This window comes from Plectrocnemia conspersa, unplaced genomic scaffold, assembly GCF_051122295.1.
Source record: "Plectrocnemia conspersa isolate PC_06_02 unplaced genomic scaffold, ASM5112229v1 ptg000001l, whole genome shotgun sequence".
In the NCBI taxonomy this organism is placed as follows: domain Eukaryota; kingdom Metazoa; phylum Arthropoda; class Insecta; order Trichoptera; family Polycentropodidae; genus Plectrocnemia; species Plectrocnemia conspersa.
The window spans coordinates 17,271,707-17,299,083 of record NW_028277165.1 but is presented as its reverse complement, the minus strand read 5'-3'; the positions used below and the strand labels follow the sequence as shown (position 1 = coordinate 17,299,083).

The window sequence follows — 27,377 nt, the reverse complement described above, 5'->3', positions numbered from 1 at the left end:
CTCCAGAAATACTGGATAATCCGATTCTCTCACTTCAACAAGTTATGCTGAAAGCAATGAAGGACGATGGCTCCAATAATTTTAAGCTCGCATATAGCAAAGAAGCAAAGCTTCGCAGCACAGGGATCCTACCTACAAGTTTAAAATGCAGTAACGATATTATTGAAAAATCAAGAAACTATTTGAACAATAAAAATAAAAATTTGGAGTAATATTTTTAATTTATTGTTTAATTTAATCTAGTTTTTTGATAATAAATGTTGCGTTTTATATTTATTTTCTTTTCCTCCTATTATTATGGGATAGAGAGAGTATGATAATATGATATATGTTATTTCTAATACACAAAAAAGCATTAAAAGCTACAATGCTTTACTATGTATTCAAATTATAAAAATTTAGCTTCAATTTGTAGCTGTGTTTTTTTCAAACTTCGACTACTCAATTGTCATCGAAAATAACACTGCAAAATATCTATAATTAATTCCCTAATCTTATTTGCGGATTTGTTAGAAAAGAAAGTGTACATTGGTAAACTGGGAAAAGTTGCTAAAAGAACCAGATATATATAAAACATGTTTCTGTTATTTATATTCAATAAATAAGTTAACCCCGAAGTTTCTGACTTGAAAATTATTGAGTTATACAATATACAAGTCCATCAATATATGTTTTATTCAACCGTTTTGTATAAATATAATTACATTATATCTTCTTTGATAAACGTTTTGTAACTGTATAAACATTTAAAGCTGTTATGGTAGATTTAAACACCCAAATAAAAAAAAGTAAGCCGGTTTGCTCGTCCTTGGAAGGGAAAGCTTTAAATAAATATTTGCGGTTTATTATAATAATAACAAACACGCTTCTGCTAAAAAGATCTTGAAAATCACATTTACATTGGATTATTTTACACAATTTCTATAAAGTAAAATACGCAAAATAAATTTTATCAATCCATATTTAACACTAAATCTCGAAAGAACAGGAACAAAAAAAAATGTATATCCATTACGGTTTTTATGTGCAGCAAATGTAATTTCCCCCCATCCGGCTTGATTAAATTATGCATATATAATATATGCGATTAAATTTTCAGCTGTACGACCGCATCGGAAGCCGAGTGGTGGTTGCGGGTCGCGCCCCAGCCCCTGACGCCTCAGCCAGGTGCCGCGATCTGGTGGCGAGACTCAGAAACTCGAGACACTCTGTCGAACTTCGAGATTTACTTACCAGGCCTCATATACGGGTAAGTACGTTTTCTATATTCTAAGATGTATGTATGTATGTATATACTACCAAAATTGCGGAAATTATTAAAAAAATAATTACAATGGTTCTCTCTACCTTCATTTTAAAAATGGTATTTCCCTTGTGAGATTACATATTTCCGGAAATTATAATTTTAGCCAATTAGTATTTATATATCATTAAAAATGTCGTTGTTTAACTTACTGTGAAGCGGGCTTCGTTATTAGTAAGCACAACATTTGTGCCCGCCTCTATTTAATATGGCTCACACTACGGCTCGCGGGCCGGAGCCGGCTCTCTAAGCATCTAAGCCATATGTATGCCATTTATTATGACATATTTTCGGTCGTAAATATTCGACCCTCTAAAAAAATAAATCCCGTCAGCTTCTTATGTAACACTTTATGAATAAAATAATAGACATCTACAATACAAAAAGAATGTGTATCATCAAAACACAATCAAATTTTGTTGTTTGACATGTTTTTAATAACCAATAGTAATTTTAAAATTTAAAAATTTTAATTGACGTATTATTTATTAAGCCCTATATTTAAATAATCTGGTTTTACTCAATTTCTCGAGTCAATTTAAAACCATATATTATTACTAATTAGTGGGGTAGATTGCGTAAATTAGCAAGTTTAAATATAACTCGTCATCTCAAGTGGTCAGGGTAGACTAAGTTAATATTGATGCTGGTCTGTCGAATGATTAACTCTGAGTCGAATTGTGATGCCGAATTTATATAAATGTTTTAGACTGTTGACAAAGTGTTTCTAAAAGAGGGATTTCATGAATTCTTACTTAGGTTAGGCGGCTCATTTTGCGATCGCAGGGTAGCATGGTTTCTTAAAGAATTTTATCGGGTCCTTTGTTATGTAAATGCAGTGGCTCTCTTACGGCGAATGACTTTTTATATTTGCATAATTAATTTTCTCTTCTGAGAATGAAACATTAGTACATTTCTGTATTTTTAGCAATTGTTTTTGCTATATGCGTAGTTGCTTTTATTCTGAAAATAAAAAAATAAAACGTAAAAGTCCGATTTTCTGAAAATATTGCACTAGGCACATCTAATCTTCGTTATTAGGTTGTTTCATATTAAGTGTCTGATTGGAACAAGACATGCGTGGTAAATAATTATATATATTTTATTTACATTATTTTTATTGTGTTGTGTTTTTTATTTCTCATTATTTGCAGATAGACTTGTTTTTTTTTTGGGCTACTATGCATTATGATTCGATATCATATTTTTGTATCCATTTTTGTACCAGTTAAAAATGCAACACAGCAGAGATCACGATACTGACCCTTTTATTGTATTAAAATATTTTTTTAATTTGCAGTCAGACATTTTTTTCTGTGCATTATGATGTCTATAAAAGATTTACGTGCTCTATTTTGTACGAGTTGCGGCACAGGCCATGATAAATATCAATTTAGGATTCGTTGAGGTTACTGTTAGTCAGCGAAAAATGTTGGTTCAAGAAATTTGTTACTGGTAATAACATTAAAAATGAACCCCGCGTAAGACCAACATTTGCTGATATTAAATAGCGTTGAAACTAATACAAATAACTTGTAGCAAACTTAGGGATTTTCTGGAACGAAATAAGCAAATGGGTACCGCACGAACTGACCGAAAAACAGAAATGTTTTGAGGTCTGTTCTCTGTTAGTTCTCAAACAATATGGAGTAATTTTTGAGGGAGAGTAATAAGATATCCAGAAGAGATCAGGGCAATGGTTGGATAGCAATGAAACTCCAAAACATGCTTAGAAACCGAGCTTGCACTTAAAAAAGTGAGACTATTAGTATTGTTTGGAAATTAAAATCATGTATATTAAATTATTGGTTAGCAGACTTGGAGCGCGGAGTTTCAGTCTTCACTAATTACTGTTAAAAAGCTAACGAATTAAGTTTAACAATTTTGCTTCATCTCTCATATTTTTATACATATTATCACATTATTAAATATTTAAATTTTAATCTTTGAAATACAAAATTAGAGCTATTATTATATTATGAAAGCCTTTGATCAATAAAGTTTTCATTCATTATTCATCTAAAATCGTTGGTGAGAGAGCATTTTATGTAAATGAAGCATATTTTGATTATTAAGAATGTAGTTAAAAAATATTTAGTGTTTTATATCTCACAAAAAAAAAACACTATATGCAACAACCTAATATTTTGTACGAAAATGTGCAAAGCTGCTTTCTAAATATTATTGTTTGAATAGATAACTGAAAATTCCATAAAACACCAATTTTGAATTTCTTTATTTTATATTTATGGAATCAATAAATCAAAAATATTAACCCAAAATTACTAAAGATTTCGTAAATGTGCTGAAAAACGATGTTTTTTTAAAATTATTTATAAAAATGTTTATAAAAGCACGTTTAGTTTTAAGTAATATTCTGCACGCGATCATTGTGCGTGAATATGATTCCTACTCCTACTTCTTGCATAAAACTTCACGCTTTTACTTAGCTGTTTGGCCTATGTACACTAAATATGCCAGATAATCGGATATATTTGTTTACGCAGATGCATAGCACTAGAGTGATTATTATTTGAGGTTGGAATAGCGTAGATTGTACGGTCTTGACTATTAACCCAAAAGCTGCGGGTTCGAGACACAGCAACAGACTAGATTTTTTTAATCTAAATGCGCTATTGATAAAGACTGGTCCTAGCTGCAAAGTGACATCTTTCGAATATAAATTATAATACATATAATAGTTTATTATTAATTAAATAAATGTCACTGATTTCTAGATTGTAAAGTCTGATGGTTTTAATACTTGTAGGTATTTATTGTATCTGATTGAGTACCTAGTAGGTAAAGATTCACCCCATTGTAAGGCATTAAAAAAAATATATTTCTTATATTCAATTATATAATAAGTTTTTATACATTAAAATTGCGTTTGTCTATTCTTATCGTGCTTAGTCTCGGTGCTGCATAACCCATTTTATCTTTCTATTTGTTTTTTTATGAAAACCATGGCTTATATATTATAGAATTTCGCAATCTTTGCGTACCACTTAACAATATTTATGATGATATTAAAATGTATTTAAAATATTTGTGATGACATTTCTCCAGTCAGCTATGTAGCGTCTATCAACGGTTTGCTTCATAAGATTCCCATGTCATCTGCACGAAGTACCGTTCCACGAAAGAGCATGCTTTATCTCTTTCTTCGTTGCATGCGACACGACTCCCACTTTTATTTTTAGGGGATTGGCGTCAGTTCTGGATTGTTAAATGAATAAATTTGATTAACATACAAAACCACTAACTTCATTCCATAATTTTGCTACTTATGTATCTGATTTTTTTTAATTTTGCACAGAATTTCAAAGATTTTTTAAATAAATATAATTAATATAGACATTATTAAATGTGTTCCCACTATTGTTGTTTCCAAAAGCAATAAAATATTTGTAATTATTATAAGAAAAGAGAATTATTATATAATAAAAATAAAATGGTGAATATTTCTTTAGAAGCACAGGGTAACACCCCCACGGTGTATGGCTGAGAGGCAAATAGTAGTGGATTCTAATTAGAATGTAACGGTAAACCGTCGAGCTCGATAGGGAATCTTAAAATTCTGCACAAATTAAAAAAAAATCAGATACATAAGTAGTGAAATTATGATATGAAGTTAGTGGTATTGTAGGTTAATCAAATTTATTTATTTTACAATCCAGAACTGACGCCGATCCCCTAGAAACAAAAGTGGGAGTGGTGCTGCATGCAACGAAGAAAGAGATACAGCATGCTCTTTCGTGTAACGGTACTTCGTCCAGATGACGTGGGAATCTTATGAAGCCAACGGTTTCCAAAAAGGAGATGCAACACCATGTTTTGTTAGTTAAGTTATGTACATATAGTCGTTTTAACGTATTTTGGACGATGGAACAAATACAAGTAACGAGCTTATTACTATTATAGTTCTATAATAATGTTTTACCTTGGTCTTTAGGTTTCAATGTAAATAGATTTAAGTTGAATATACATTAAATCTTTCACATACACCTATGCTCGCACAAACTTTCGTAGTAAATCTTAATATAATTTATAAGATTTAAACGTGTCTGTATAAATATCCGTATACATCTCTGTCTCTAATCGGCTCACAAGCACACGAAAGTTTTACCGCATCGTTTGAATATAGTACATATGCATATTAGTTAGTTAGAGTCTAACTGTTAAACGATATTATTTACATAGATGCTACGTTTCATTATGTGTAATGTTCATGGGAGCAATGTGTCGTAAGTTAAGTACGTTAATTCGTCATTGAATTATGCTACTTTATTTATTACATATAATCTTGTAGAGTATAATAAGAAATAATTTTACTTTTATGTGACAGTATAAATGTAGCATGAGCGTTTCTATAATACAAAAGATGTATAACGACACTTAATAATTCTTTTACGACTACTTTTATATTACGTTACCGTTCTAATATATCAAAAAGTATATTACGCTAGGATCGCACGTTACCTTTACGCGAATCAATTGACGTTATTTTTTCGCAAATAAATAAAATATTTCTCGTGCCGTACTAAAAGAGGCAATAAGAAAAAGCTTCAGAATTGTATTGTAAATTTTCGCTGTCAACTCGAATTGTGCGCGAGCGTGCTTCACTGTCTTTACTTTTATCATTAGAAGCGGTTTTCTTCTCTACATTCTTCTTTCACATATATTAGTTGCGAGGAATCGTAAAATCGACATAAAATCTTTATACCACCCTTTCACCCAGAGCACAGAATGGGAGAACGAGGGTGGTTTTCGGGTTATTCCCGAAATCGCCGTTAGGATGTCGCACGAGAATACGTGGGCGGAAAAAATGTTTACCGTCGTACAATATATAAATCTGGAGCCTAACCCTAAAATGGATCAATGTAACGAAATGAGAATTTAATAAATCATAGAGCCGAAGTCATAAACGGTACACCGCACAGCGATAAGTTGTGAAATTTACGGCTTTCGGCAAGTGCATTTACTGTTTCTGTGCGAACATATCTAGCGTAATGGATAGTAAATTTAAAAGTATCGGCAGAAAATAGGAAAACGATAATGTAAATTGTGCCGTCGATAAATATGCTGAATTTTAATCATTTTTGTTGTAAAAGATGGGCAATATTATATATTTCATAAAATATTTTTAAAGCTGCCTATTTTTTGATTGACGTGGTATTTAATATTTTTTAATATCGTCAACTAGCTTCAACGAGCTTCTTGATTTTAAAGACATTTACATTTTTGATAAAAATACAATTTTTTAATATTTTTTCATAAATTTTCAGAGATAACGAATTGCCTTCACCTTTTGGTATCAGAATATTTCTCGCCTGTTAGCTAAAATAATAATGTACTGTTATTTCACGTAAAGCGTGTTTATATATTTAATTTTTAAATCAAATAGTATATTTTTGACTTAAAATATCTAACTTTAATTAATCCGATCAATAGATAGACCAAGGTTATCTATAATCTAGTACATTTATTATTTTTAAATTACAACAATTTAAATATGGTTGTATAATATAAATCATTGTATGATATGTGCGGTGTCTGAATAAGTTACCTTAACTCTTAAAGATTCCGTGCGACTGCTGGATTGGACCTAATTGAACAGTCGATGTGAAAGAGAAAGCTTTTCTGGACACTAAAGTTTTTTGCGTTGATATTAAGATGAGTTTAGCTTGAAATTTCGTATGTTCCAATTCAGAAGCGAAATGCTGGTTGAAGTCGAAGTCATAGAATAGTCAAGTTCTGAATGAAAGTAAAGAAATACGGCAGCGGACCTTAAAGCAGAGGCTTATATACCATTTATATAAATCTTTAATAATAATCAATTCTTTGATTAGTGGGGGTGAAACATTTTTTTTATCTAATACATATTTTATTAATGCAAATGACCCATTAGAGCAGGTAGCCTTTATTAAAAAATTTGATTGACAACAGTAGATACGCCATGAAATGTTGCAATTACGATAACGATATCCCGGGCTGTTTTATTTTGTTTGAATGGATTTTGAATATTTTTGTCGGTACTGTAGATTCTCTTTTTGGTTTTATTAAAAGGCAAAAACTTCTCAGATTCTCTTTGACACAAATTCATTAGTTTTATGATTTTTATAACATGTCTTGCAGAACTAATTTTAACTTTACGGATTTGTTCCAATATTGATAAATTACATTACTACTTTATAGACAGTAACAACTAATGTAACTTTAAAACTGTAAATTAAAATCTGTTTAAAACACTAAATTCTTTATCTCTGGTCGACTATTCAAGATGCAATGTTTGCTGTGGCAAAAGTATCTTTAGGGCATTTCTTAGAACTTTTTTCGAAACGTGTGGCTCAACGAAATTAATTTATTTCGATAAGTTAGGTCTTACCATACTTTTTTAAAAGTCGATTTTTTTCTCTAAGTGGTTCCGAGAAACATTGTTATTTTATTGTGCGTAGCAACAGTTGCCACACACATAAAAAAACAGCTCGTGATGGCAAAAATTAATCTTTTAAATTTATTTTTTAATTTCATATATATGTATTTATTTCTTGACTTAAAACAGAAACATATAAGTTAAATTTAAATAAATGTTGCTAAATATGAATTTTTCGCTTATATATTGATAAGCCGTTAATAAAACAACATATGACAATAAAGAATGTTTTATCTCGAGTAGATCAAAATTATATTATTATACATAAGATTATCGACAAACTTTGCTTTAATGTTATTACAAATAATTATTACTTACTTTTTAATATATTTAAAGAATATAAGCAAACTGTAAAATAAAACCATGTAACTAAAAGTTTTACTTTTTGCATTAAACAATTACTAAAAAATATTTAAAAAAAATATATTTTTTTAAAAAATCGGTTATTTAATAATATTTGTTTATTTGGTTTTGCAATATATAAAAAATGTAAAATAAAAATCATTTTCAGCAAAAATATTAGTAATATTAATTTGATTTTTCTTTTGGAAAGTCGTTCTTAAAAATAGGGCTTAAAGTATTGAAGTGCGTCAGTTAAATCATTTAAAATAAATAAAAATATGTCAATAGCTCAGAAGTATTATTTTTAAATATGAGACGTAGGGACAAAACAAACTGTCAAATTGGAACTGTTGTTTTATATAAATCGCATATTGCGATTAAACTCTTTCTGTATATATAAATATTTCGTAGATTTTTTGATACATCTATCTACTACTTGCTCTCGATCAATGATCAATGTCATAAGCTTGTACTCTTGCATAAAATTAAAAATTCTATAAAGATGTTTTCATAATTTTAAATTAGTGTTTTAATATTAGTTTTTATTTTACTTTAAAATTTTTATGTACATAATTCTGTGCTGTAAAAAATCTAATATAAACTATATATTTTAAATTAATATGTAAATAAAATTTACCACCAAAAAATTACTACAAAAAAAAAAATACTTGTATACAAATATATGTAATTTCCAAGAGAATTTTTTTTCACATTTAACATCACACTTTCCGTTAATAATATTTTCTAAAAAATAAGTTTTGTGTAGTTCGTCAACTTGAAAGCTTGTTTTTAAATGTATCAGTACCTATAACAAGATAAGAAAATATTTTATATCAATTACGACTAACACGCGTTTCGAAAAAATGTATAAATATAGTTAAATCGTGTTATATAAATTATATAATTAGAAATATGATATTAAATTTAATCGGATAATTCAACAGTTAAATAAAAAAAGTCAATATTGATTAAGTATGTTTAGATTGCTTACCATTAAAATAGTATTAAAATAATAATTTACAATTATATATTGTATACAATATTTATGAATGTGTAGGCAAAAGTTCTAGTGAAATGTTAGTTCCTTTATCCTATCAAACTTCGCAAAGAGAACCTCATTATCTGAAATAGTTTTCCAGTCGTATTTTTTTGTTACTAGAAGTTAAATACAAGTAAAGACGACCAGACAGAATACATCTAAGACGTGGCTTAATTACAAAAACTACGCATGTCTTTACATTTGGTTTGATCTTTGACTTCTTGACATATTGGGGCAATTAATTACCATAAATGTTATGTCGATTACTTTTATGTTCTAATACACGTAGTTATTCAATTTGCTTAACTCGAAAACTTATTCGTAAGATATTATTTTCAGCTGATTCAGCGGAAATATAATTGGATGGAAAATATTTGAGTAAAATATCTAATATGGATATTTTTTATATTATCTATAGAAATACGATGTGAAATAATATTTTTCAATGTCAGAAATCGTTGAATACATACATAGTTCGTACCACGTGCACCTTGCGAACTTTGCAGACTGACATTTTCGTGAAAATTGAAAGATTTTAGTTTTATAAAATTTGAATGAAATGTACTAGTTGTGCGAAAGGAATAAAATTCCGATTTGAAAAGGCGAGAGAGCAGCCTTTACAAGAGCGAAAACTTTAACTCTATATCTTCTATATCGAGTGGAAAGATAAGAAAATATAGTTTAAACTCCATTTAGATTGTAAAATAATTTATTATCTAACCCTTGGGCCCAAGTATGAAATAAACCAAATGGCTTTATATAATTACTGAAAAATAAGCATACATATATGAACGCGGGCTTTTACTTTGATCCAAGTTCATAACCACATTATGGTTTAACTTTTTTGCAACTGTTTGTGTGTAGTAGCCGGGCAGCTTCATAAACACTCAGTACTTAAAAAAGGAAAAACGGACGACGGACGGTTCTGTAATATTCGTTGTTAATTAGCGTCGGGGAAATTACCACAGCTTTTCCCAGTTTTATCATCGTAATGTATGAAATTTTGCCGTGGAATCGTTAAGTATATTTAATTATTATTGTGATGAATAATTTGCAAGCTTTCGCATTGCGTATGGATGTATGTTTTATAAAAAGTGGAAGATTTATATGGTGAAAATGTCGATATGTTCCAAAGAGTGGTTGGGAGTTTTGGATGTGCTCGAGATTTATTGCTTTTCTGCGGTTTGATTTAGAATTTATTATCTAAGTTTTTGTACTGCATTATACATATGTTATTTTATTAAGTAATAGCTTGATTTATTGATATTTTTTATTAAAAAATATTATAGTACATATACATATTATTCTCAGAATAGTATTTAAACGATTATTTAAATAAATACTACAATATTTGTATAGCCTCATTAGATCATTTTGCAGATTTTTATAGCATTTTAGAATATCTTTTGAACCTTGAGAATACAATTATTGAAAAAAAGGTTTGAACGTAATTATAATACTTATACTTCTATATAATATATTTAGCAATATACATTAATACATAAGGTAAACATTTATGTTTGATATAATTTTTTATTCTGGCAAATATACAAGGCAAATATTTTTTGATTTACTTTATTTTTTTGCTATTTTAGTATATACTAAAACTTCTAAATATACGTAAAAATATTATATAAATTTATTGAGTCCAACCTTTTTTATATATATAATATATATATTTTACTATTAAAATATAATTTATTTGTAATAAGTAAATAAAATTGTATTCTGTATGTTTATAAAATGCTATTATATTGTTGTATTTTATGAAAACAGACAATTTAAATTAATTTTATTATAACGTTTAAGAATAATAATAAATAAAAACTATATATACCATGTAGATTTTTAAATTAAATAATATGTAGTAATCTATAAATAATAAATAAATATTTAAATAATTAAAAAATATATTAAGCTAAATTTGAAATCACTGTATTTAATATATTATGCTTAGCGGAGTATTTTTAATCCGTCTATGACTAATTGATGTCACCCCTGTGGGAAAAATCATGGTGTCCATAAAAAAAGAAAAAGACATCATCATAAATCGTTAAAAAATTATAAAAAATTATAATATAAATTGATAAATAGTTTTAAAATATACGAAAATTTATTAGAGCCATCAGCTTTTCAACAAGCTTTCGAAACAAAAACATGTTTTCGGCTATACCTGTGAAGAGCTGGATGGTGCTCATCTATTTTAGATTTGCACCATAAACGTTTTTTATTATTTTTAAAGGCTTTATACAATGAATATTGTCTGTATAATAACCATCATTCCGCACTGGGAAAACTTATCACGTGACCATGGTAAGATTTGTAATAAAAAATAAAATGAAAGGAACTGTTGGTCAATATAACGCATTGTGGAATTATGATAAGACGCGATAGTAAAATATATATGCATAAAAAAATTAATAAAATACATTTTGCCATTTACATTTAAAGTTGGTTCGATTTTATGTCTGTTAGTAATAATATTTTCCCCTCATATTTCTGTTATTGATTACGTTACATATTTTAATGTACTGCCTCAAGAAAACATTAATGTTTTTTTTATGAATAAATAAACATTATTATATTGGTTCTCTTTATTTGAAATACTAATATGTACATACATACGTATTTTGTGTTATTAATAAGTTCTTTATGTTGTTTGCTTTTGATTATGAATTTAGAAACACAGAAACGTAATAAAAAAAGTAAAATCTAGATTTTTCAGCGAATCCAATATTATGTACGCTAAATATAATTGTATCGTTTTTTTTATATTATTATTGAGAAATATAAATCGGTTTATATCAATTTTATTTCATTGCCATTTCGTTGAATTTTTCAATGTTTATAAGTTCCAATAAAAACATAAATAAAAAGATTATTCTTGATTTCTAAAATATTCTCTTAAAATGTAAGAGTGTTAAATGTTTCTATAATATCACTTACGCTTACTTTTTTTTGCGAAAAAGCGACTCTATTTTACACTTAAAATCTCTGTGCTTCTTATTAAAAGCTCGGTAATTAAAATGCCATTTGCACCAATGCATGCGTTAGAAGAGTAACACAATTTATAATAAACTCTGTAATTACACACGTATTCAACTATATTTCACAACACAATAGCCATTTTATAAATATATTTTTAAGGGTTCTTTGTATAGATATACAAACGCGTCAACACGTACGAAACTTACCGCTTTCCATTATACATCGTATTTTGTTTTACATTAGTTTTGTTTTGCCGCACGACACATGTGTCGTTCATTGTTGCCGAAATGAAATACGAAACAAGTTGTAACCCTTTGACGTAGGGCGGATACGGTAAATCTCCGATTATGCAAGGGATTTGTTATAATAAAAAAAATCTGTATTATCGAAAAAAGTACGCTTCGCAAAGTGAAATTCGGAATACCAGAGAGACTGTACCAATAAACTGGCGGCGATTGTTTCAACTTTATTATCGGAATGGTCGAAAGGGTTGCGGCTGGATTAAATCAATATTTGAAAAAATATATAGAGTATAATAAGATCTTTATTACACTTTCAGTTTAACTATTAGTAAATTAGGATAGACGCGATTGAGAGAGAGAATGAAATTCGGTTATTAAACCGCAAAGTGACATGGGTGTTTGGTTATGAAAAAATCCATGAATATGAATTTAAGCAACGTCAGGGAATTCTCTCGCCGATATTAAAAAATATAATAAATTATTTTACGATATCTATAAAAATGAAACGATGAAAACATGCAATATTATGATTTATGACCTTTTATGTTATTAAAAAGTTTTTTTTTTATATTATCACTTAATCTAGATTTTGATCAAACTCTTTTTTTCACAGTGTGAACAACGACGGTAGTGACGTCTAATAAATGATGGCAAATCCAATTTCGAAATGTCTTGTATAAAATAAATATGTTTTGTGAGTTATTTTATCATTAAAGTTCAAAGATCTACTATTTTATTAAGATAATTATTAAATTTCGCTAATTGTAATAAAAGCTCTTTGTGCATTACGACAAAATTTTAGCAAATTTCAAGCTTTAGATTTTAAGCAATTAGTGTAATTGAAATAACTTAAATATACATTTAGAGACAATGTTGTGGTAATATTAAATTTCATACTCCAAAGCAATTTCATAATATGTTTTTATTTTATTTTACATATATTCATAAAATTTAGATATGAAAGGCAATACATAGTTATTGCGTACCGTAGAGTATATTTGCTGGTAATACCTTTTTAATAATAAAATATGTATATCGTTGACGTTTCCCTTTACATATATAACATTATTAAATAAACACTCTTGTTATATTACATTTTTATTAAATAAAACAATTTATTTTTAAAATTAAGTTATCAACTTGCAAAAACAGCTAGAGAGGGTTGAGTAATGAGATAGTGTGAGGTGTACCGCATTTGAGATTAAGAGCTTATTTGGAATCAAACTTGGCAATACCCACTAGTACATTAATCAAACATGTAGAAATTTTAGGCGAACATCTCGAAAACTATATTTAGTAATTTAATAGTAAATATCTAGATCAAACAGATTTTAGGTATCGTTTTAAATATTCAGTAGAGCGTAGGTAATGCAGCTTAAATTTTATGCGAGTTTGGTAAAATAAATTAGTTTAATTGATCAGAATTATTTTAATGACATTCAAGGCCCTTAAATAAAAATAAATGTTTTAATAGTAATACTATTAACACATATCATAAAAATTCATTTTTTAAGAGCATCGTAAATTTTGACTCAAAAACTTTTTTTATAAAACTTTCTTTGCCAAAATTGTGTTATCCGTCTATTTATATGACCAAACTATCCAAGCCCCATTCTAAGAAAGACGTGTCCTATAAACACTGTTTCTTATATACAATTTACGACGTACTCTCGAAAATGGTCTCAACTACTCGATTATTTTCACTCAACAAATTTACCACAACTATCGAAACGGCGATAAAAAAATATGTAAACACAAACAAATACATTATGTAAATTTCGGTCGTATATAACCCACTTTAACGGTCTCGTTCACAATACGTACTTGAACCGAGTTCAGAACTCCTCAGATTGAGATCTCAGCATATAATTGAAAGCACGTAAATATAATTAGCATAATGCTCGGATGAACTTTTACTTTAATCGCATTAAATCATTATTATACGTAGACAATTTCAGTTATGAAGTATAATCACGTGTGCCATTATTAATGTATGTTGCTAATTTATAAACATATACGAAATACAGGTAGTTACAAAAGTAACCAGTGTATTTTTTTTAAATGAAATTTTATCAATATATAATATAAGGTATTTTCAATTGTACTAATTATTTTATATGTTAGCCAATTGATACTTTATTCTAATTATAATTGAATAGGTGCTATTCTTATTTACAATAATTAGGTGATTTAGTATTTATTTTTATTTCATAGTTTTTTTTCCTTTTTACATTTCATATTAGTAAATATTATTTTTTATGTAAATATATATCGCTTTTTTTCAATATTTTTATAAAAATATTTGGTTATTCTACGAATTTAAATTTAATTTATTTACATTTTTCGAACTTTTAGAATTAAAAAATGTTTTTTTTTTACTAAAAATATAGTGTTTTATTTAAACACTTTATTTTATATTTACTAAGACTTGACGTCATATAAAAATTGCTACCAAATTATTAATATATCGCATTAAAGTCCTTGTAGAGTGTAAAAATACTGTTCTAATCTTATATTTTTTTGCTTAATTTTTTTCAAGGCTTCCAACAGTCTATCGATCACCAATTGTGGAGCTATCTCCATAGAATGCCTTTTTCGAAATCCTGATTGTTGTTAAATGAACATGTTTTTTTCCTTTCACAAACTTTCTTAATTATACACAAGTAAGTTATTTTAATACCACACCATTATAGACAAGAACTAAACTTTTTGCTCTTTACTTTTGGTATTATTGTCGTTATCATTTTACTAAATAAATAAATATTTTTATTTATTATATTATGCAACGAGATTAATATTTGTTACATATTTAAAAAAATACATGGAAATATCAAATCATCGACATTTATTACTAAACTTGAGCTCAAAGATTAAATAATAGAAAACGTATATTTCTATTGATTCAGGATCAGATATTGATTAAGTTACAATCTGTGAAAATAATAAAATGTTTAAATTGCTTCTCATGAAAAAAATCTCGCTAAGCTCTATTTTTCTCATACCCTTTATATATTATATATCATGCGTGCTCAATCCGGATTTTCTCGAATAATTAAAATACTTTTAAACTTAATTAATAGTTGCAGTTATAACGAGTGTCCTGTGCTAAAGTTAAATACAGTACCTTAGCATTTCTGTCTTTTGTGTAAATATTTTTTAATAATAAATACCCATGAAAGCTTTAAAAATATATGCTTTGCACTGTCATATTCTGTATTAGATTTATTGATAATATTAAAATCTTATTGTAATAAGTCGACTACTTTATTATTTACACCGAAGCGATAGATTTTCTATCTATTATATATCATTCATATCTAGCATTATTTTTGTAAAAAACACCTTAGATAATTAAGGTTGAATGGTAAAGTTATGAATAATTTAAAAAATAGTTATTTGTATGTTTACATCCATTAAAAATTTCGAGCTTTTGAGTAATTGTATGGAATTTATATTCGTTAAGGTATTAGTGGTTAAATCTGATAAAATCTAGTAAAGCTTATGTAGAACTCTAACGCATTGCGGTTGTACGTGCTTTCACCTAATAGAAAGCGTACATTCAGCAATTTGTCTAGCAGGTAAAACAAAAGGGAATTTCGTACTTTAATCCATTTTTTATGAATAAAAACTACGACCATTCACAAAAAAGCTCTTTTGAAAAAAACTTATATGAAAATTTTACGCCCTGAGCGAACAGCATTTTTATAGTGAGGAATAACGCTTTTGTACTACGCACACGCAATATAAAAGCTCCAAGATTTTTATACCACATATTATGTACGAGTATACATTTAATACCATTATATATATGATGAATATTTTTATACGTAAGTAATTAATTTACATGTAAATTGTAGTACCAACATTTTGTAATTGTTTCGAACTCTTGTGTTACTGTACTAGAAATGCAATTGTAGGTATGTAATTCACAAACAATTTCCAAAATGCATTAAATAGAAATTGAACCATCTAACACAAAGCAAACAATTTATACGACTGTTTTGTGGTGTAAATGCAATTCTAGTTATACGATGAATGTTTGTGATACATATATTTGTATGTGATTTATATGTAGGTACATAATATATAATAAAACACCTGAGGCTATACTTACATATGGTATATAGTTTCTATATTGAAAGATCAGAACTTTTTCCAGTTCAATCGGTCTATGTCAGTTCAATCAAGATTAACATTCGACCAACTGTTATATTTTATTATATGTATATACAATAATATTTCTATAAACGCAAATCAGTATAGACGTAAAGCAAATATTAAGCAAGTAATATTACGTTATCGTAAATTTTGGGGTTTTAATTACAGAGAATAGTTTCTATATCAGTATTTTTTAAATTCAATACTGCTTTTAAATTTTATTTAATATAATAATATACGTTACAAACACATAAACATATTAGTGAAAGTCTTAATATTATTATTTTAATATAAAATATTCTCAACATTAATCAGACAATGACGATCTTATTTTTATGTAATTTTTTTTGTAAAGAATTTTATGAAATTATAAATCAGAAACATTCGTTGAATTTTGATTAAAATTATAGAAATTAAAAATCACATAGGTTCATATAAGGTTTAAATTCTGGTCCTTGGGGTAGTCACCAAAAATTATGCTGGTTAAAGAGAGCTAGATTAAATTTAATACAATATGCTATATCTACTTTTTTTAAATGTATATTTACGTGTGTTTTTCTAGTAGTTTTTATTGTTTTCACTTAATATTTAAGAAGTGATTTGTGTTTAAGATAACTTAAAGCCTAAATTACAGTATTTGTAATAAATACCGCATTCAATTTTCCAAAAATATATATTTTATTGATCGACAAGATTCGATACAGATCGACAAGATCGAAGAGCATATATATTTTATTGATCGACAAGATTATTTTTTAAATCACTAATCTTGAATGGATTATTTCTTAAAGTTGCCAGAAAATATCTTGCGATTAGAAAATTTTCTAAATATCGTAATACAAAAAGATTATATATATATATACAATACTAATAAATTTTATAAAAGACATTCCATTCAGTTTAAGTAAAAATTTCGTTGATATCACAGTATCGAGATTCGAAAATTACAAATAATGACTGTCATTTGGCAGCAAAAAAAGTATAATGTACTGAAATAACGGAATATATTTGGTCAAAATTATATTGTCATAAAATAAAAACCATCAGGTGTCAGTTATTTTCTTATAAATAAAAAGATAATTCGTTTAGATTACCTACTTAAATGATTCTAGGTGGTTTAAGTATTGTTACAAAAAATATTGAAAGAATTGGATTCCCTTTATTTAGACAATTGATTATACATCATGTATTAAGATCTGTACAAAATCTCTTCTTTGGTCATCTTATTTTTTGTATAATATTTTACTTATAATATTTGCTTATAGTAGAATATGTATGTGTAATATATCTATCGCTAACTATAACTTAAAATGTCTTAAAAAGTCAATTTAATTTTAATATATAAATATTACACAATGCTGCGTGATGTGATTTTTCTATCCAAGTAAAAGTTAGAAAACTCTAGTAGCAGCTTATTTCATAAATATATAATTTACCGAATATATTTATAAAATATTGTAAATGTCGGTCCTTTGGAGTGGGGGATAATTCGAATTGTTATGTGTTTTACGTCACCTGCTTGTTAGTCAGTAGAATAAAAATCTGAATAAGTGTCATATCCTTTATATATGAATGAATAGCAGTAGAGTCTAATCTATTTACATTCCCTAGTGAAAGAAAAAATCAAGATCTAACGTAAAGCGATCGTAGATAATTATCAAAAGATTCAGTATAATAATGCCATTTTTATTATCTAGTCTCTAGGCGGGATTCTCGAAATTTAAAGAGTTAAGTTTTTATATTGCAGTAATTGATGATTATTGCTGGATTTTAAAAATTCGGGTGGCTATTGTGCAAAACGTGGTATTCTGCACGATTTCTAATATTTATCGTTAAAAGCCAAATCATTGTCAAATTTAAAAATCAAATTTATTTTTCAAACATTACACCTTCATAACACATACATTTTTTCAAAACAAGGTTAGTGTTATGTGTCGATCGACCCACCATACCCACCATAATATAGTTAAGGTCAGTAGAGGCTCATTTATACAGATTTAAAGTTAAATTTTGGTGACAGTGTAGAATTCTTAAGCACCCTGTATATGTTCGCTAGCGAAATCTAATGTGTCAATTTTTTGAAAAATGGTAGAAAAAAGTATAAAAACTGAAACACTCGTAACTCAGTAAGTTTAAATTTTAACGAAAAGATCGCTATATATGAATCGTTTATAAGCCTAAACTTCATCTAAATAAAATATAAAAAAAATAGTTTTTTGCTTCAAAACAAGCAATGTATCAGTTTGATCGGACCCCCATACGAGCCATTTTGAGACTTGCAGAAGAGTTAACGCTCTTAATTGCTTGGTTTTAAAAATTTAAAATTAAATTTTTAGTATCGTATAGAACTATTGAGCACATCCTATACATTCTGTATGAAAAATAAATATATTTTTTTTTACAAAATGGCGGGCAAATGTAAAAATTAAAAGTGTCATAACTTTTCAAAATCAAATCCTATTGAAAAATGTCGTATGCAAAAAGTATTCAGAAGCTTAATTTGCATTTTAAATTTTTTTTTTTTTTTATTAAAAGCAAGTCTTATGGTAAATTGACCGGGCGCTAGTAAATTAAATTGACGCTAGTATTTCGTTCCTTTTAAAGATATAGATTTGAATTTTTGATACAAAATAGAGCTTTCGAATATCCTTATGATGTCACCTTCGTGATATATACATTTACATCACTATATGATCATTCTTATCGCTCTATTCTACAATATTTGCCGTGTTTTAAATTTATAATTATATTTTTAAAATTGTTGAATATTTTATTATTATATTTTACAAAGTTATTTTAGTTTTTTTTGCTGATTTGAAAAATTAATATAAATACCATACAAAAATAAGTTAAGCACATAATAAGTATACATAAAAACTAGACACTATAAATTAATGTTAATAATAATTATTTTAACTTCTAACCAACTCCCACCTTTTTTATGTTATTAACTCATTTATTAATGTCAGTTTCATGCGAATATAATATATTACAGTAATATTTTGTTTTTGTTTTCATTATTTGGCGCATAATACCTACACATGTATATAATATAAACAATAAAGGTTTTAAATTTGAACCTTGCTGTTGCTATACACAAAACGACACGCCCACGTCACTGAACACTTGGTATAAAAATGTATCATTTATTTTTCAGTTACTTACACTTTCTATTTATGTTTCTATATATTTTTATTTATCTATGTGTCTATATTTTCTTATTTATAAATTAGTTATTACATCTACCAGTACTTTTAAATGTCTTAGTTGGAGAAACCCTGCTGTAGCTTATAGTTGTATTGTCTCTAATTCTCCTACAAATGTTTTTATTTAAATCCTAATAATATTGTTCCGTCACTAATAATAGTTCCTAATACAAATCACTATTTATTTTAAGTTTTTCTTACAGACAGTCTCATTTTTTTTGTTCCTTTTTTTAATAACTAGCTTTTGATTATTTTTAGGGTTAAAAAGTTTATGATAATTTAGTATTTTTACATTTAAATCGAGTTTTAAGATCTTTGTGACAAAAATATTGTTCATTTTAGTTGTTTGTGTTCATCGTTGTTTGTGTTCATCGTATGTGCATGTGTCTGCCGTGCAATTAGCCAAGATTGTGGTAACCAACCCCTTTGGAGGTGAAAACCGGCAGATATTTACGCGTATGTAGCACAATTTAATAAATAGTATAAATAGATTGATTAATATAATATATAAATAGTATAAGATAGAAATAATTAGTATTGTTACATAAAAAAAAAATGGCCGATAGCGGCGTGACTATAGCGGGCGTAATTACGCCAGAAAATAGAATAAAGGAAATTAATGAATTAAAAACAAAATTAAATGTATTATTATCAAATGGTAATATATTATCAAAAGAAAAAAAAACCATTATAACTAATACATTTGATATAATGTATAAACATTTATTAGATGTATTAAAAACTAATAGGAACGATGAAAATAATAAAAATGAAAATAATAACTCAATAATTGAGTTATTAAATGAAGTTAGAAAAGATGTTTATAATATAAAGGATAAACTAAATTTAAATAACAATATTATTAAAAATAAAATGCAAGAGAAACATTATTCGGAAGTCGTAAAAAAAGGAAAAGATATTGCGATAATTATACCTAAAAATTTGCAAAATATAGAGCAGACAAAAAAGGATTGCAAAAATTTAATTAAACCAACAGAATTAGAAGTTGGAATACAAAATATAAGACCAATAAGCAAAGGAGGTATAATAATTACATGTGATAGTAAAGAAGATGCATCGAAAATTACGACAGATGCAGTAAAAAAACTAGGAGATAAATATAATATAAAAGTAGGAAATTTAAAGAAACCAAAAATAAAAATAATTGGAATTTCTGAAGAATTAAAATATGATCAACTAAAAAAGTGTATAATGAAACAAAACACATGTGTAGAAGAAAACAAATGTTATTTAGAAGTAAAACATATTAAAAAAAACAAATTTAATAAGTATGATGCTATTATTGAAGTAGATGTTACGACATTTAAAAATATAATGGATGTAGGCAAATTAAATATTGAATGGGATAGGTGTAAAGTATATGAAGACATATTCATATACCGTTGTTATAACTGTTATGGTTATAATCACAAAGCCAGTGAATGTAAAAATAAAAAAAATTGTATAAAATGTGGTTCGGAAGAACATTTAATAAATCAATGCAACAAAAAAGAAAACTGTGTGAATTGCTGTAGAGCAAATAAATTACTAAATCTTAATTTGAATGTGGAACACAACTCCATGGATAGAAATTGTTCAATTTATAAAAGATACGAGCAAAATTACTATAATAAAATACAATATAATATAGTATAGCAATTAAAAAAATCAAGTTCATATGGGAAACAAGAATCAGTAACTGGGATATTAATCAATGCACAAGGTTATTTAAAACATAAAGAGGAAATAGAATTAATTACTGAAAAGGAATATCCAATATTTTTAGGGTTAACTGAAACCCATATCACAAATGACATTGAAGAATTTGAACTAAATATTGGCAATTATAATATAATTAGATGTGATTCTAATTCCAGACATACAGGAGGTGTTATACTGTATATTAGAAATGATATAAAATTCAATACTATATTTAAAAATAATCAAGATAAGACATACTGGTCTATCACAGTTAAGATTTTTATTGAAAAAATTCCCATAATATTATGTATAGCATACAGATCTCCAAATAGTAATCCGAATATATTCATAGAATTTATAAATAATATTGCAGAATGGAGTTTTGATCAAATTTTGGATACTGTTTTAATTGGAGATTGGAATTTTAATTGGAACAAATGTGAAGATTTTTACACAGCAAAATTAGAAAAAATATCAAATATATTTGGTTTAAGACAATGTGTCAAAGAAAATACAAGGACTAATAATAGATCGAGCACATTAATAGATTTAGTATTTACCAACAACAAAAAAATTTATTGTGAAGTAAAATCAACTCCAAGAATAACTGACCATTCAATTGTATATATTTATATAGAAAAACATAATGAACTTAAGTTTAAAAAAACAAAAAAAATTGATATAATTAAAAAAATTAATTTTAATAAATTAAGATTAGAATTACAAAAATGTGACTGGAATGTAGATAATATGGATGTTAATAGGATATGGAACAAAATTTATAAGAATATAGTAGATTGTAAAACAAAAAGTCAATATAATTTTAAAAAGGAATATCGTTACAACCCAAAACCGTGGTTTAATGATGATGTTAAAAATGCTATAAAGAAAAGAGATGAGTCATACAAAATTTTTCAAATATTAAAAACAGAACAAATAGAATATAAAGTCTTTAATGAAAAATGGAAAACATACACACAATGTAGAAATATGGCAGTCAAAGTATTAAGAATGGCTAAAAAGAAATGGTATGAAAAATTGATAGATGAAATACAAAATGATCCAAATAAGATGTGGAAATCAATAAAACAATTAATTAATCCAACTCAGAAAAACGACATAATAAAAATGGAAATTAATGGAAATATATATCAAGATCCTTATATAATGGCAGAAAAGATGAATACATATTACATTGAGAGCATAGAAGAAATTGTAAATTCAATACCAAGGATTAGTAATTTAGTACAATATAATAATAAAACATTAATTGTAAAATTTAGTAAATTTAAATCAGTATCATTAGATGAAATTCATAACATAATATGTAAATTTAAAAAAGGAACTAGTACTGATGAACTAGATATAAATATAATTAAAGAAACATGGGAAATAATAGGAACTAAATTAAATTATTTAATAAATAAAGCACTCTCCTTAGGAGAAATGCCTGAAAATTTAAAGATTGCTACTATTGTACCTATACCTAAAATAAAAAATAGTAAAAAAGTTGAAGAAATGAGACCAATCAACATGCTACCGTGTATAGAAAAAATAATAGAAGAAGTAGTAATCAAACAATTAAAGGAATTTATTACTTCTCAAAACATAATATGTGAACAACAATCGGGATTCAGAGAAAAGCATTCCACTGAAACTGCATTACAAGTAGTGATAAATGATTGGCTGTTGGCTAAGGATACAAACAAAATCATTGGAGCAGTTTTCTTGGATTTCAAGAGAGCCTTCGAAACAATAGACAGAGAAATAATGTTGAAGAAATTGGAGAGTATAGGTATAAGTGATATAGTTTTGAGATGGTTTAATAATTACTTATATAAAAGAAAACAAAAAGTTAAGATAAATAATGTATGTTCTGAAGAGAGGTTAGTGTATTATGGAGTACCACAAGGGTCTAAATTGGGACCATTGTTGTTTGTTTTATATATGAATGATATAGTTAATAACGTAAGAAAATGTAAAGTTCATCTATTTGCGGATGACACATTGATCTATTGCATGGGTGATAACATTGAAGAAGTTGTGAGTAATTTGAATGATGAATTAGGTGTGTTAGAGATATGGTTAAAGAATAATGTACTTAAATTAAATGAGAATAAAACTAAATGTATGTTTATTAATTATAAAAATGTGTTAGAAGATAGTACCAAAATAGTAATAAATAACTCTAATATAGAAATAGTGGATAATATAAAATATTTAGGAGTAATTGTTGATACAAAATTAAACTTTAAAGAACATTGTAATTACATATTAAAAAAAATTAGTAGAAAAATAGGTTTATTATCTAGATTAAGAAATATATTAAGTATAAATACAAAAAAATTAATTTACAATAGTATAATATTGCCCCATTTTAATTATTGTGCAACACTATTAAATATGTTGAATAAATTAGATAAACAAATGTTGCAAAAATTACAAAATAGGGCAATGAGAGTAATCTTAAATAAAAATAGATTAACTAATTGTAAAAGTATGATTGATAGATTAGAATGGTTGAATGTTCAAGAAATATTGAGTATGAATGTTTTAGTATTTATATATAAGTTAGAAAATAATATGTTACCACACTATTTTAATAAGTATTTAATAAGAAATAAAGATGTACATAAATATAATACTAGAAATAGAGAAAATTTAAAGATAATTAAGTATAAGAAAACGAGTACGGCTAGGGGAATTATGTACGGAGGTTTTAATTTATATAATAGTCTTCCAAGAGAAATCCGAAACAGCAAAAATATAACGGGTTTTATAAATGGAATAAAAAAACACCTTCGTACATATAGAAATAAAATATTATAATATTAAGTCTTTATTATTGTATATTTTTTCTTTCTGTTATGTATTTTTTATATATTTTATATATGTTTACTAAATTTGTTAGATGTAAAGATTAGCTATTAAGCTAAATAAATTAATAAAATAAAATAATAATAATTTTGGGGAGGTTTTTATTGGTGGTATTCTTATAAAATTTTAGAAGTACACAATTTGTGTTTAAAATATGCATGCACACACAAGCACGCCCATTTTTGCGTTAAATCTGATATTAATTCAAAAGTGGTCCGTGTTGGCTACGACGCTTGGCGCCGGCGCCCGGACGGCTACGGTCCGCGTAGAAGGTCCACAGTCAGTAGTGTCGTAGATCTTGGCATGACGCGGGCGTCGCGTCGTAGCCGCCGAGCTTTTTCTAAAGCTCCGCGCTGAACCCGTAACATGTCACAACTGTCAAGTGCATGTCACGTGCTAAACAATAACACGTATGGTGACGTCGTGACCCGGTCGCTCACGATTCGTGATTGATGATTTTGCAAGCTCGATAAATTCTGCATAAATAAATATCATGCCGTTCTCAGACGTTCGTGTGATGTATATAGTGAATACGGATCGTTAATCTTGTTGTTGACTGTTAATCTGGATTAACATAAGTGTGACGGTTAAGGAGGATTCGTGAGTTTATACAAAAAAAACTGATATAAATACTACGACCGTAGCTCAAATTAATATATTTTTATTAGTAATATTAAAATCAGTTTACTTAAATAAATAGTTTTAATATATTTAAAATTTACGAAGTTTAGATTGTTAGTGAAGTTTTAACTAGTATTTTATATGACAAGTTCTTTGAAGAGTACTTAAAATGCAAATAAATTTTGTAAAATAAGCAAAGGAGAAGTAACACGATTTCCTTCGTATTAATAATTAAGAATGTCTTACAAAATTTATAAATGTGAATAAAATGAATTAAAGACGCCAAAGTTGTAGTTTATAAATGTTCCTTTAATGATATAAAAGATCTTAGATTTTAAAATAGTTTACATTATTTAAAATACAGTCGTAAAACCATATCAATGACTTTTAGTGTAAATGAGTTTAACGTATATATATAAGAAACTGTTTTGTTTGAGAACTATAAATCTAGAACATCTAACTATATTTTTATTTTAAATATAAATTAAAGCAATCACGTTTTAATTTGTCTAGTTATTATTTATACAATTTACATTTATTAGCATTGATATATTACATACATATGTTTATTGGCAGTTAGCTGCAAAAAATAATAATATTTTTGCTCTTAAATATGCTATTATTTCAACAATAAAATGCTTTTAAAGATTATGAATAATGTATTTTATATACATTATTAAAAGTTTAACCATTTTGATAGTTATTAACTACTGTAGAAAACTACGATTTATAGCAATTAATAAATATAATTATACTGACATGTCTTTAAAATATACATATTCATTCAATATTCCTTTCCGACATTACTCCTGTTAATATATACTTATATAGATAATAGTTTGTCTGTGAAAGTTTTAAGTTTAAATATATTTCAAAGAACTGTGTCTACGATGGTGTTATATTTTACTAAAGCCACATGTTTTAAAACTAATACGATGATCTAATTTTTTGTACAGAATACTTTGTCATCTTAGAATATACATACATAATAAATAATAAGAACTTTTGCCTAAATTTTATATCACTATTTTGTTACTAATATAACTGATTAAATTATATAATGTAATTAATCGCTCATTATAATTTTTTTACATAAAAATCGTTAGAATTATTAAAAATAGTTGCGATAAAATGTTCTAGTAATATTTCTAAATATTTGAAATTTTCGTTTGACTTCAAAATACCGCATTTTTGTATAGTCACTATAGATTTTTTGAGTCCAACCTCTTGTGCCTATTTTTTTTTTTGCTATCCATCGCGCGCGTATTTTCAGAAAGTTAAATATTTAAGTAACTTTATTTTTTTAAATATATTTTCAGTGATAAATAATGGCTTTTTTCTGCTTTAAAAAAAGTTTATATCGTCATTGCTATAAACATTAATATGTTGTCATAATCAGCAGTTTTGTCAACCGAGTAAAATAAAATAATGGCTTTGCTTTCCGAATACTTTTCGCATTATCATAGATACATATGCATGTATTTTTTAGAATATATCGCAAAGGCGACTAAAAAATTATCAAAAATCAAAACGCCTTGTGGCCGTTGTCGGTTTTTTCCCTACACTTTTTGATTATTTTTATTATTAGAAATCGGCTACTAAACGAGCAATTGTGGGACGGGAAGGTATATTGTTGCCAAAAACTGAACAAAGTTGTTGAGAGTCACTATAATTGCAAAACAGATTTAATTGAATCGTATAGAGCTCAATAAACATTTAAAAAGTTCTAGAGATTAAACCAAACAAATATGTTGTAAACGTATTTTTTGGGTATTCAATATTAATAAAATTACATTTATGTATTTTATCAATGATAAATGTAAAAAAAGCAAGAATAGCTTCTCTTTTACGTATTTTTATTAAAAAAATATTCGTCCAACTAATAAATATTGCTACAAAAATTGCTTGGAATTATTTGTGATAACATAATTAGAGACGCGATAATGAGCAAAAACTTGGGCGTCATTTTTTCATTAGTCTCACTATAAGAAAAGTCGAGTTAATGTTATTCGTATTTGTCTTAGGTATATTGATTACTCAATACATTGAGCTACGGTCGTTTTATATCACATTTCGACACGTAATGTTATATATTTTGTGTACGTTTAAGTATTCTGTGATGTGCTGTATTCGCATTATGGCACATAATCAAAATTGAATGATGAATCGTTTGATTGAGCCGTAAAGCGCGTTTTGTGGGTTTCATTTTGTATATGCGTATTATATTATATTAAATAATATTATGTCTTGTCTCAACCTAAAATATTCCTTCTAAATCCAAAGTTATAAATATGTTTCTAATATAATTTATATATATGGTTTTGGTAATACTTTTCAACAATTTATTAATTAGTTTAAATTCCTTAAGAAGACACAAAAACGACTTTGAATTTATCAGTATAATTGAACAATTCGCAACCCGTTTTGTAAAATTTCGTATAAATTTAAATAATGAATATTCCTA

General features: G+C 26.8%; 1 protein-coding gene across 5 annotated transcripts in view; it reads left to right on the top strand.

The window, feature by feature from the left end:
* Positions 1–27,377, top strand: part of CASK (peripheral plasma membrane protein CASK) — a 569,337-nt gene that overhangs the window by 110,348 nt on the left and 431,612 nt on the right. For all 5 annotated transcript variants that reach the window (XM_088193258.1, XM_088193269.1, XM_088193251.1 and 2 more), the window contains one exon: positions 1,100–1,249. In XM_088193258.1, coding sequence (XP_088049384.1) covers positions 1,100–1,249 — 150 coding nt within the window. The remainder of the gene's footprint in view (positions 1–1,099; positions 1,250–27,377) is intronic.